The sequence below is a fragment of the Psittacula echo genome, assembly GCF_963264785.1.
Source record: "Psittacula echo genome assembly, chromosome: 8".
Taxonomy (NCBI): Eukaryota; Metazoa; Chordata; class Aves; order Psittaciformes; family Psittacidae; genus Psittacula; species Psittacula echo.
The window spans coordinates 17,089,035-17,100,897 of record NC_137744.1 but is presented as its reverse complement, the minus strand read 5'-3'; the positions used below and the strand labels follow the sequence as shown (position 1 = coordinate 17,100,897).

Below are 11,863 nucleotides of genomic sequence, written 5' to 3'. Positions count from 1 at the left end.
GAACCTTGAAAGCATTGCAATTCAAACTAATATTGTATTATACAGGGAAGAAACAGTTGCCCTGTTCAGGAATACATCATGGAAAGATCGAAATTCAGTCTTGTCTGTTTTTTTTACCAGTATTTGGTTGTTCTCATATCTTGCTGCTTTGGCGGCTCTACATAAACTGTATCTGTGAAGTAGAGATTACATATTAATGTCACTTACATCGCACATGGCTCCCCAGTGGTTTAATTATGAATCTATTCAACTGCCTTCTTACTTGTAAGGTAAGACTACAGGTTTTTGACTTTAAAAAATCCCCAAAGAACATGAAGATGAACATATTTGGAGTACACAGTTTCTTCAGCTTGAATAATCTTGTCCATGCCTTTTTCACTTCCTTTCCTTCAGGAAGCTGTCACCACCTCTCTAGTCAGTATGACTAAACCAAGCATCCAGCTTACATCACAGGAAATCTAAACTCCACATATCTTCACCACTCCCATTTTCTTAATACTGACACAGTGAGGAGTTAACCGCTAAATCTGATTTTTACTTTCTTCCTACATTTACATGCTCTTACTGTCTGAACTGGCTTCCTTGCCAGCAAAAGCTGTTGCCCTTGATTGAGGAGCCCCTCACTTTCAAATGCAGAAATACATCAGTAGCCCTTCATGAAGCATTTGCTTGGTTTTACCAAGACTAAAGTTTCAATATGATCTCAAGATTAAGGAAAACACTTCACCTGAGTTTCAGAAACAGGTGCAAAAGGGTTTGTTGGCCTTAGACCAGGCTGCGTATACATCATTGTCTGGGGTGCCATCAAAGGAGCAGCTCCAACCTGAGGAGGTACCTGTCAGAAAAAAAGCAAAACCCCCACAAAACAGATATATAAAATTCACACTAATTCTAGTAGATCTTTTTGCTTTGTGAGTAGTAGAAAACAAGCATATAAACACACACACACGTAGTAAAGTCAGAGCTTTTAAAAACCATGCTGTATAGCATTTGGAGCAATCTTTTCCAAAGCACAGTGTGATAAAGCCCTCATATTTCACACACTTGATCTTTTGAGACAATATATATAAGTTACAGATGATTTCAGCATAATAATGCCAGCCATGAAACCCACTGGAGGAGACAACTAGGTTTTTCACAAATACAAAGAATCCCATTTCTTACCATTCCGTATACAGGCACTTGAGGTGTAGTCAGTGGGTACGTGATAGGAGCAGGTACCTTCAATCAAGAAAATCTTCATGTTAGATAAGCTCATGCATACTAGTAATAGATACGAAACTGTGAAAAACATCTATTTTTCAATACTTAAAATAACCAATGTATTTACAAGAAATCGACTTACATATCCAGGATAGTGTACTCCATTCTGGCACAGCAAAAGGAGTAAGGACAGAAAATTATTTAAGAGGTATTTGAACTGGAAATTCTAACCAAGGCGTGGATTCAAGGCCAGTACCAGAACTGACTCTAACTATGCTCAACTCATTTATTTAAACAAAGCAGGAGGAAAAAAATGCAAGGACAGTAACATCAGTAACTAAGCCTGTTAACTTGGACAGGCTCTCTGCCTAGAAAACTATCACTAGTAAGACTGATAGCAAAAACAGAATGTTTACTAGATCCAGCCACATTTGAGTATATTGCTTGCACAAACATTTGTGTTAGAAGCTTTTGGAGGGCATGGAATACTCCTTCTGCCACCCTTTTATGTGAGAGAAGGGCAGAGGAATAAGGAAGCCAGTGACTATAGCTTGAGAAACAAATAGGTCAACGTTGCTGACATACTGGTTTCTGATATCTGCAACATATCACAATATGAAAAAAGAAAAATGAAGAGCATCTTAAGCTGGTAATAGCTTGGACCAGGCTATGTTCACAGGCATAGTGATGCATGTACTTCGTATTGCCATGCAGTGTTAAGTAGTGCTCATTGTATTAAAAACGGAGTGCTAGTCCAAATGCTTCTCTGTGAAAGAGTATGCAGAATACAAATGAATTGAAGGGTTGGTACTCTGAACACCACAGACCAAGGTAGGGCAGTTAGAATCAGTGTCCCAGTATTGGAAAGATGCTCATAGCTGAGCTATTAAACATGAACATACGAAATTAAAACACAAAACTCAAATCCACAGTGATCCATGTATGCTCAGGTGTCCTCTAGCTTCCAAAACCAAAAACACATCAGCACTGTAATAGGTTTGAGAGCTCCAAGTGGGGATAAAAAGGTTTTATGGTCTCACAAGTTTCACGTAAATGCTATACAACTGAGACATCCTCTCATCTGAATTCTGATTTTTGTTTGAGACCAATACTGGATTTAATATTCTATTCAACCCTGATAATTCTGAATGAGCGTACTCTTGTAAGATGAAGAAAATAAGCATTACAAGCAAAGCTATTATTATTGGAAAATAAAGTTAGAAAAAGAGTAGTCCAAAACTCATGTGGTAATTACCCTGGCTGTCCCTCTAAGGCAGCTGTATTTCAGAAGGGGTTTGTATTTGTATGAATACTTTAAAAAAAATTCTTTTAAAAGAATAGGAAAAGTCAGTTGCTACAAATATCTCTCCAAGGAATAAAAATTCTTCATTTAAATAACTATAAGCTTCCACTTAGTATTTGTACTGTGTTAAAAATAGGAAGTTGCTGCTGAGCACTACCAAAAGGCCAAAGTGTTGCTTGACCTGATAATTAAGGGTTGCAGCAGTGTTTCATGAGATAAAATTGAAAAAGGAATGAAAAATGGAAAGAACAGCAGTCTTGCCCTTGAAATACATTTTTAGATCTCTTCAAGGTGCATGTGTGTGTGGCAGGGAGGGGAGGGAGGATGGGAGCATCTCAGACATGCATGTGAGAAATTTTCTGGTTTGAGGTCATTTGTTTCAATCCAAAAAGAACTTATGAACTGAGGTACATCTCAAGTGAAAGGCTGATTATTTAGGTCTTTAACAGATAAATTCTACATTGAGGGGAAATAAAATATACTAAAATCTCTACCTTATTCAGTTTAAGAAGCAACCCTACAAGCATTCCCCACTGCCCCCACTCTTGTCCCAAACAGCCTTTGCTATACTTTTAAAGTTAATACTAGCCAGGGAAGTAGCCTTTGCTAGAAGAAGATGTGATTTCAATAATAGAGAAGTTACCATATGTGGAATAGAGGGTAAGGGAGTAGGGCTCCACGTGGTCAACGTGTTTGTTTTTGCTTGCCAGTTTGTTCCACCAGTAAGTTTTTTCTCTGTAGGCTGGGTCCACTGCATATCTGATCTACAATGAAACTGTGCTATTAGTTCTCAAAGTCAACAACTAGAGTAACAACAACATAATGGAAAACCAAAACATCCCTTAATACAGGTACACAGCTGAAATTATGGGTAGAGGAAACGCTCAGGATTTCAGTAACTACTTAGTGTTCAAGTATGGTGTCTGGGGGTTCTATGTTAAAAGTAAACTATTGTTACTGCACTGTACAGCATAATTAAAGTTTTATGTAACTTCAAGATCTTCTATGGTGCTTCATAAAATACTTAAATAAAAATACAGTAATTGCAAAACTAAATTAATTCAACTACTTCCAAGTTAAGGTTGACCATGTTGGGGTAACTGACCACAAACTCACTGTTTCGTTGCTGGTTTTGGTACCAGATTACTTTCAAGAGTTGAGACTCTTGCCATGTTAGTGCTGGTAAACTGCCAGAGACTACCAAATACTCATGTGAGAACATTATAAGTACATGGGTGCACTTACTTTTTGGGTGGAGTTCCTCCAAAGCCAAGATCTATGGGGGGAAGGAAGGCAGAAGAGAAACAGACAAAATCCTTAAGTTTTGAGTCTTTTTTTGGGTGGGGGAAGCTTGTTTTGTTTTCAGTAACAAATGGGAAAGTTAGATTTAAAAGCTTCACACTTACTTCCCACTAGATTAGCCAGTGAAGAATCGAGGTCATTTGCCAAAATTTTTCCATTTTGCTGGCTGGCTAAAGGGGCTCTTTGACTCTGTGGTGGTCCTGTGGGTTGCAATACATCATCTAGAAAGGTAAAACCTAAAGGAAAAACAAAAAAGCAACTGTTAACAAAACAGTTCCATTGCATTTCATAAAATATATCCATAAGCCATCCATTATGGCATCCATAAGCCATACATCCATTCCATCCATAAGGGAGGTATTTTCTTTCTAGAACGCGAAGTAGTTTGACTATTTACAAGTGGAGGTTCAACATGCTGGAAGTGTTTAACACTTGGACAGAAGCATAGATTAACCTCTGGGGTTTTTTTATGCAATCCTATACTGTAGCCACTGATCAGTAGAATCTTTAATTTTCTTCAGCAGTAACTGATGGTATTTTTAAATTAAGATGAATGTCCTCAAACTGAAGAAGGGAGGTTGTTAAAGACAGTTTCTAAAACGGTCTTGTAAAAATAAATCAGTAATTTCATGATATTGCTAGTATCCTGAATGTACACAAGAGTTCCTTTGCTGTATGTTCATAAGGACTTGGAATACATAGTAAAATCCCAACAACCAAGAAAAAGATCATAACTCAGCTGTTCTTCAAGCAGCACATTTTTATAAATACATTTATAAATACATTGTACATAAAGTACAATGCATTTCAATGAAGTTAGAGGAAACTCATTATCATGTATCAAAAGAAAACACTGAAGTCACAGGCACTGAAAACAGACTAACATAAGCTTACCAGTTAAGAGATATCCAGAGGGCCACATTCAAAGTTCATTCCCCAAAAGAAGAGAAGAAACAGTTATTACAGTATATGCGATTACTCAAAGCTAATTTTAACTTGACAATCAGCTCAATTGTAATTATCTATCAGCCCTGTAATCAGCTTGCAAATGTACCATGTTCTTAAAGTTGGAGTGAGTCCAGAGGAGGCCACGAAGATGCCCAGAGGGTTGTAGCACCTCTCCTATGAAGACAGGCTGAGAGAGCTGGCCTTGTTCAGCCTGGAGAAGGCTCTGAGGAGACCCCAGAGCAGGTTCCAGTGCCTAAAGGGGCCGACAAGAAAGCTGGAGAGGGGCTTTGGCCAAGGGCCTGTAGTGACAGGACAAGGGGGAATGGCTTAACCTGACAGAGGGGAGATTTAGATTAGGAAAGTGCTGGCACAGGTTGCCCAGGAGCGCTGTGGCTGCCCTGTCCCTGGCAGTGTTCAAGGCCAGGTTAGACACAGGGGCTTGGAGCAGCCTGCTCTAGTGGAAGGTGTCCCTGCCCATGGCAGGGGGTTGGAACTGGATGAGCTTTAAGGTCCCTTCCAACCTAAACCATTCTGTGATTCTAAATTTAAACTGCAATAGCAATTATGCTAAACTGTTAGGCAAGTGTTGCCTGTAGGGCATAAATTAGTCATAAACTGATTTTTACCACTTGTAGTCCTGTACTCTGGTGCTGTAGATTTTCCTCCAAAAACAGCATCAAAGTCCACGTTAATTGTTGGAGGAGCTGAATGAAGAGGAAAACCTGGAGAAAAACGGTTAGAGTATTCAAATACAGCCATGGAGTAGTGCCACTCATCACAGTCAAACTAGAAAGTTAAAAAATATCAAATTACCATCAACAGTCAGAGGATGATACACAGAAGCATATGTAGGTGTTTGACCACTAAAGTCATCTTTGTAAAAAGAGAGAAGAAAATCAGATCAGTTTGAAGGAGAAAAAGAAAGAAGAGAAAAAAAAAATTAAGTCTGCAGTTAAAAGTTTCTAGTAATAAAAGAGGATTTTTTTTTTATTGAACAGATTTGAAAAGCTCAAGTGGCCCCTGCATTCCTCATTACAAAACAGCACAGAGGCTGCAGTTCGAAAGGAAGCAGCAAAAAATTCCAGCAACATTACAAGTCTTAGAGTATCTATGCTGGGCAAGCTGAACACAATAAGGAGTTGTTTCAACTATAGAAATAAATTTTTAAGGAAACATATCTTTTGCTACCTTTGGAATTACTGCACCATTTTCACCTTTTAATAAAAGTGAAGATTAGTCGAAAGCACAAAAAGATTACAGGGCCCAGTTTTTTAGCATAATCATCTCCAGTTGCAAAGAAATGACATGAGTTTTGTTTGGTTAGGTTTTTACCACTAAACAGTTCCACCGTTTGTTTGGAGGAAAAAGCAGAATTGATGAAAGGGGTGGCAGATTTTACAGCTTCTTCAACTGGCTTCATGTCAAAGATGTCCAGATGAGGTGGAGAACCAACACAACCATTTGAGGACGAGAAAGGACCTTTCAGATGCAGAAGTGAAGGAAAGAATACAGAGTACAAATAATGGAAAAGGAAAACAGACTGAAATGACTGAATATGAGAATCTCTAGACAAAGTCAAATCCTAAATATTCCACCTAGTGATCTGCCCATGAAAAGATTCAAATTCTTAGTTTCAGATTAAAAAACCCCCAAACTAACAGCTCTATTTAGGGAAAATAGTTGTAGTATTGCCATTGGGTGGGAGGAGGAGAATGACACAACATTCATCAATCAAAAAAGTTAGCTACAACATTTCTGGCTTCAAGAATTTTTTTTCAAGATTTTCAAGATTTTTCAATTCAAGAACCTTTTAAATAGCACATAAAGGTAATCAATTCTACCTATTAAAATACCAACACTTACAGTAGTGTTAACATTGCCTTATTTCAGCGTTTAATACATTTCTTTGACATCTATCCTCATTATACTTTGGAAGGATTGGTGAGAGTACAGAGAATTTTGTGCACAAGAAACTGGGAGGAACAGCTATGTTGTAAGAACTCTGAAATCACCAACATCTTTTAAATGAAAAGTATATTAAATATCACTTAATGGAATGGAAATACTAGTCCAGCATCTTTTCAGTTACATCTGGTTAGTTTGTATTTCCCAGCATTTTTACACTTTAATTTTTGGTTACATTTCTTCTATCTGTTCCCTTTTATTAAATATCTCCTTCATGTTATCTACTGCACATTGACACTACTGCTATGTGTTAAAAAAAGGTAACTTTTCTGTAACAGTTCACCAGAGCTTTCAGATTACTTATATTCTGTCAAGGACAGAAATGTTTGGATGCAAAGTAATTAAGGTTTAAGATGTACCTTCAACTAAATATAAATCTGTATTTTATTCTTGTATTCCAAGAATTTACCTACTGCTTAGTCAAATCATGGTATAAGCTCACCTCCCCAAGCACTGCTTGGTGATGTAGGTATAGCTGGAGTACTCTGCACAGCTGGAACAAATGCAGGCTGAAGATCAAAAAGGTCACTAGAAAGGTTGGGCATGCTGAATAAGAAGAGAGAGGGAAACATTAAGATGTGTAGTAGGCATTGTATTCCTTTGTTGTATGAACATTCACACCCATCTGACTTTCGGTCCCGGGTTCAGAAGCAGCTGTCACTTTTTCTCCTTCTTAGTAGCTGGGGCAGCACTGTATTTTTGACTTTCGGCCTGGGAATAATACTGATAAAGCCGATGTTTTCAGTTGCTGGTCAGAATGTTTACTCTGACCAAGGATTTTGTGAGTCTCATGCTCTGCCAGGGAGGAGAGGAAGCCAGGAGGAAGCAGGGACAGGACACCTGACCCAAACTAGCCAAAGAGGCATTCCATACCACAGCATGTCATGCCCGGGGATGTAACTGGGAGTTACCGGGAAGGGCACGTCTCTCTGCTCTGTCAGGCTCATTTTCGGTGGGTGGTATCGTATTCTCTTCCCTTGTTATTTCTCTTATCATTATTATTATTGGTGGTAGCAGCAGTGATTTGTGTTATACCTTAGTTACTCGACTGTTTTTATCTCAATCCGTGGGAGTTACATTTTTTTTTTGATTCTCCTCCCCATCCCTCGGGGGGGGGGGGAGTAGAAAATGTGTGGCTGACTTGCTGACTGGCTTAAACCACGACACTTTCTCTTATTTGCTAACAGCCCACCAATAATAGCAGTACAAAACAAAACTAGTAATTAAGTACTTATTATTGACTGTAACCAAAATTTCTGTGAATACACTAGGAAAACATCAGCAAAAGGTTATTCTGGAGAAAGTACTTGAGAAGCTGCAATTGCTTTGCAGCTGACTGTGGAGCTACAGGCCAGTGCAGTAATTTCTGCTTGCTTCAGAAAGCAAAGTATCTCTCACCTATTTGTTGTGGGTGCTGGTACTGAAAAGAGGTCAACAGCTACAGTGGTATTCACACTTTTTTCTGATAAGGTGCTTGGGGATGCAGATCTGGAAACGGAATTTGATACTACAGAAATCTCTCTTAATCGCTGCTCCTGAAAGATGAGATACACAGTTTGCATTTTTGTCAGGAAAGAATCTTCAACAGACCTCTATAATTCCAGAGACAGAACAACTCTGCATTACCATTAAACTTTGCTTTCACACTCCAAATAGTTTTAAAATGTGACCTCCAGATGACATGAGCAGAGTTGCCTTATTGTTTAGGCATGTGTAGAGATGTTAAAGCAACACAAGAAAAAATTCCAACTGCCCCACTTGTGTATGACTGGGACACAACAGAATTACAGATTTAGCTTTCACCAAGAGAAGCATTCTGCCTTGTTTGAGATTTTATAGTGAGTATGTTCTCAGGAAACAGTGTTATAAATGGGTTAAAGGGAACTGAAGGACCAGGATTCAGGCCTTAGGAGAGAGATATTATCAAGAGGACTACTCAACAAGTACCAACGAGCAAGCAAAAGCACATCAAGGAACCAAGAGAGGATATAATCCAAATGTTACATGTTACCACACTTCAAATACGTTATTATTCACAGTCCATGAATTATACCTAAGTATGTATGATTTCAAACTGCTTTTCAAAGTAAACTACAGAATTATAAATAAGAGCAGTTAAATGTGGGCAGAACTATAGCATATCCCCTTATTGTGAGCAACATGACTGAAGAATCACACTAAAGCCATATTCCATACATCATGGGGAAAAGTAATTCCCTCCTACCAATAATCAGTCTTACGATAGCAATGCTGTATGTTCAGCTGCTAAGATGTAACCTAGAATTGTTGTACTCTCATTTTGTGAATCTTTGAGATAAATAACAATCTCCTGTAAAGAAGAATATAAATGATCTATATTAGCTATCTCCTATTCAAGTCATACTCCTGGTAAAAGAGTCACCACATACTTCTAGCAGCCATTACACCTACACCCTACAGAATCATGCCTTGGTTTCTAAAGGTGAGAGGTTCACCATACCACCCCCACCCCCAAATTTTAAGCCAAACTTGTTTCCACCTGTATACAGTTAACCCCCCAATAAGTCTCAGAATACAAACTTGTAAAAAATATAGTACCTTAAGTGCCTGCAGTCTAGCTTGCTCCTCCTCCAATGCCTGCTGTTTTTCTTTCTCATCCATCTTCCTAAACAACATTCCTGTACAGGCAAGTGTGGAAACAGCCCTGGATAGGGCAGTAGCTCTAAAAAAAGTAATGATTTTTAAAAAGTTTTATTAAGAAACAGTCAGGTATACATCACTGATAGTGTAATCATCAAGTGCCTTAGTCGTGTGTCACTCCCCCTCCATTCCAGTCTTTTTTGTAACAGAGTAAGGGAAGAAAAGCAGGCACCCCAATAATGGAGTTTGGTGAAAAAGCAGTGTAAGTACGCAGGATTACTTCCTCAAGTTTCAGCAGGTAAGAACTGGAAAGTGTAAAACATACCAGCTGTCTTTTTTCTTTAAGATCATACAGATTAGATTGGAATCCTATTCCTTTCAAGTGACAGAGACACAGAAAGCTTGTTTGTACATATTATACATATAACAGTGAATAAAGCAAAGTTATTCCCTATAGAGTATAGTTTTTAGCAGAGTATTCTACAGTAAATCCTCAGATACTTGCAAAACCACACAAAAATATACAAGGAATAAGACAGCAACTTAGGAATGTAGCTTACATTGATACATTTATTAACATCTACCATGTTTCTGTGGGAGAATGCCTATGCCAAAAGATCTCTCTCACTCTTCCATCAGAAGTACTGTTCATACATATTGATACTGTACTTAAAAGAAAAAAAACCAACAAAATTCCTGTCAGCACAAAGCATCTCAGCTAATTTGGCTGTTCTGAGAAGGGATCAAAGAACTTCTACAAGTAGGTTTTAAGATAATTTCAGTCTGAGAGGTGGACAATGGACAATGAAGATAAATGCCATCCTATCTTGGGTAAAAAGAGCCTCAAAACCCAAATACCTTAGAAGGCTTATAAGGCAAAGGACTTAAAACAAGTAAAAGCTAAGAAGAATAATCTACAAAGTCTTAGCTCAGTGGTTTATTACAGCAGAATAGTCTGTCAGAGACACAGGCAGACATACCTAGATTTCAAATGTGACTAAGCTATCAGACTATTATTCACTAGATGCTTCACTTATACTTTTAGGAAGATATATTTGGAAATGAATAATATTCGAGAACACCAAATAACTGAATCCTGAAAATTCTTAGCATGAAGATGACAAATCCCAAGTATGGGCAATCACTGTAATTCATTGGCTGCTCACCTGATGGCAGCGGAGACTTCTTTCGTTTTCTTTCCCTCTACAGAAGCCAAATGCTGTTCCAGTGCTTCAAGCAAGCTGCTTGGTGCCTAGTAAAAGTATTCATAAAACAAAAGTTAAAGTACTTATAAAACATTGTTTCTAGACAACACATCATTGTTTAGTACACAGATTAGTTTCCTCATCCACTAAAACTGAACAAAATCTCATACACCAGTAATTGTGCCATCCTGCACGTCAGTTGTTCTCTAAAGTTTCTTTAAAAGGAGTAGCACAGAGACATGAAACTTCTCCGCATGGAAAAGCATATTCTATACTTACTGTTTCTAAAAGCCTTTAAACAACCCCTTCAACCATAAAACCTGAAGCCACTCAACCAGTAACTTTTCTGAATTCTCTCATTGCTGCAGATATCCAACAACATCAGAGATTAAATTCTTAGTAGTTTTATGTCAGGGAAGACACCTGGGCTAACCCAGTTATTATGACTTGAAACAGGCTGTATTTTATGACTCGGCCTCCCTCCCCCCACCCAAAGACATCTGACAGACTGACATCCAGACAAAGGAAAATGACCCAGTTATGTTCATGAAATACAATTACAGCTATAAACGGAAAGTAAGCAACATAACTGTGAAGCAGGGCACCTACAAAGGGAAGTGTTTTCTATATAGGAGCTGGCAAAAGTGGCAGTAGTGTGAACACTAGTATCAAGGAGGGAAAAAATTATACAGCAGCAGTAATAATAAACCTCTACAGAGATAAACCCATTGTTGTCAAGAGCCATTTAAAGAAACTCTGAAACATGCATGTCCCAGAACAATCACCAGAAGCATAAACAAAGTATTAGGAGATAGATTAAATATGGTAGACCAGAGCAGAAACAAAGACATGATCCTGTCAGAACATATTTCAGAAATGTAAGCACACAGAAAATTAAACTTCTGTGAAAGCCTGGTATTAAGAAATTTCAGCAACTTCTTTTAACATGACACTAAATGAATGTACAATTATTCAGCTCTTATTAAATGCCATGAAATTTACTATAGAAGTGGACTGCTTAACAGTGACACTGGAGTTGTGGAAGATACAGGATGCTGACATGCACCACCACAGTTCAGGGTTGCCTTTCACATCTAAGTGCACTTACGAGAAAACAGCCAAGCTATTAACTGAAAGAAAAAGTTGTGAGAACAGCAGCTATAAAGGGTTTTGCTCACTGAAAGTTTCAGATATAAAAAGCAGTAAAATGAAGTTTCAAGTAAAAAAAGAGGAAAAAAAATGCTTTGAAGAGCCTTATAATGACCCAATTAACTGGACAAGTGCACACAAACCCAGTGAATTACCACTTCAGACTTGA

At 38.1% G+C, this 11,863-nt stretch overlaps 1 protein-coding gene across 5 annotated transcripts in view; it reads right to left on the bottom strand.

Moving 5' to 3' along the window:
- Positions 1-11,863, bottom strand: part of LOC308224509 (phosphatidylinositol-binding clathrin assembly protein-like) — a 30,841-nt gene that overhangs the window by 4,676 nt on the left and 14,302 nt on the right. For 2 of the 5 annotated variants that reach the window (XM_080624491.1, XM_080624492.1), the window contains exons 9-21: positions 10,507-10,592; positions 9,299-9,422; positions 8,120-8,256; positions 7,164-7,267; positions 6,089-6,235; positions 5,570-5,629; positions 5,383-5,478; positions 3,913-4,029; positions 3,752-3,782; positions 3,150-3,270; positions 1,165-1,221; positions 728-835; positions 118-172 (exon numbers count right to left, since the gene is read on the bottom strand). In XM_080624491.1, the coding sequence (XP_080480617.1) occupies positions 158-172; positions 728-835; positions 1,165-1,221; positions 3,150-3,270; positions 3,752-3,782; positions 3,913-4,029; positions 5,383-5,478; positions 5,570-5,629; positions 6,089-6,235; positions 7,164-7,267; positions 8,120-8,256; positions 9,299-9,422; positions 10,507-10,592 (1,203 nt within the window). In that variant the 3' untranslated portion in view covers positions 118-157. Of the gene's footprint in view, positions 1-14; positions 173-727; positions 836-1,164; positions 1,222-3,149; positions 3,271-3,751; positions 3,783-3,912; positions 4,030-5,382; positions 5,479-5,569; positions 5,630-6,088; positions 6,236-7,163; positions 7,268-8,119; positions 8,257-9,298; positions 9,423-10,506; positions 10,593-11,863 lie in introns of those variants that run through there. The other 3 variants (XM_080624490.1, XM_080624493.1, XM_080624494.1) reach the window with 3 other exon arrangements.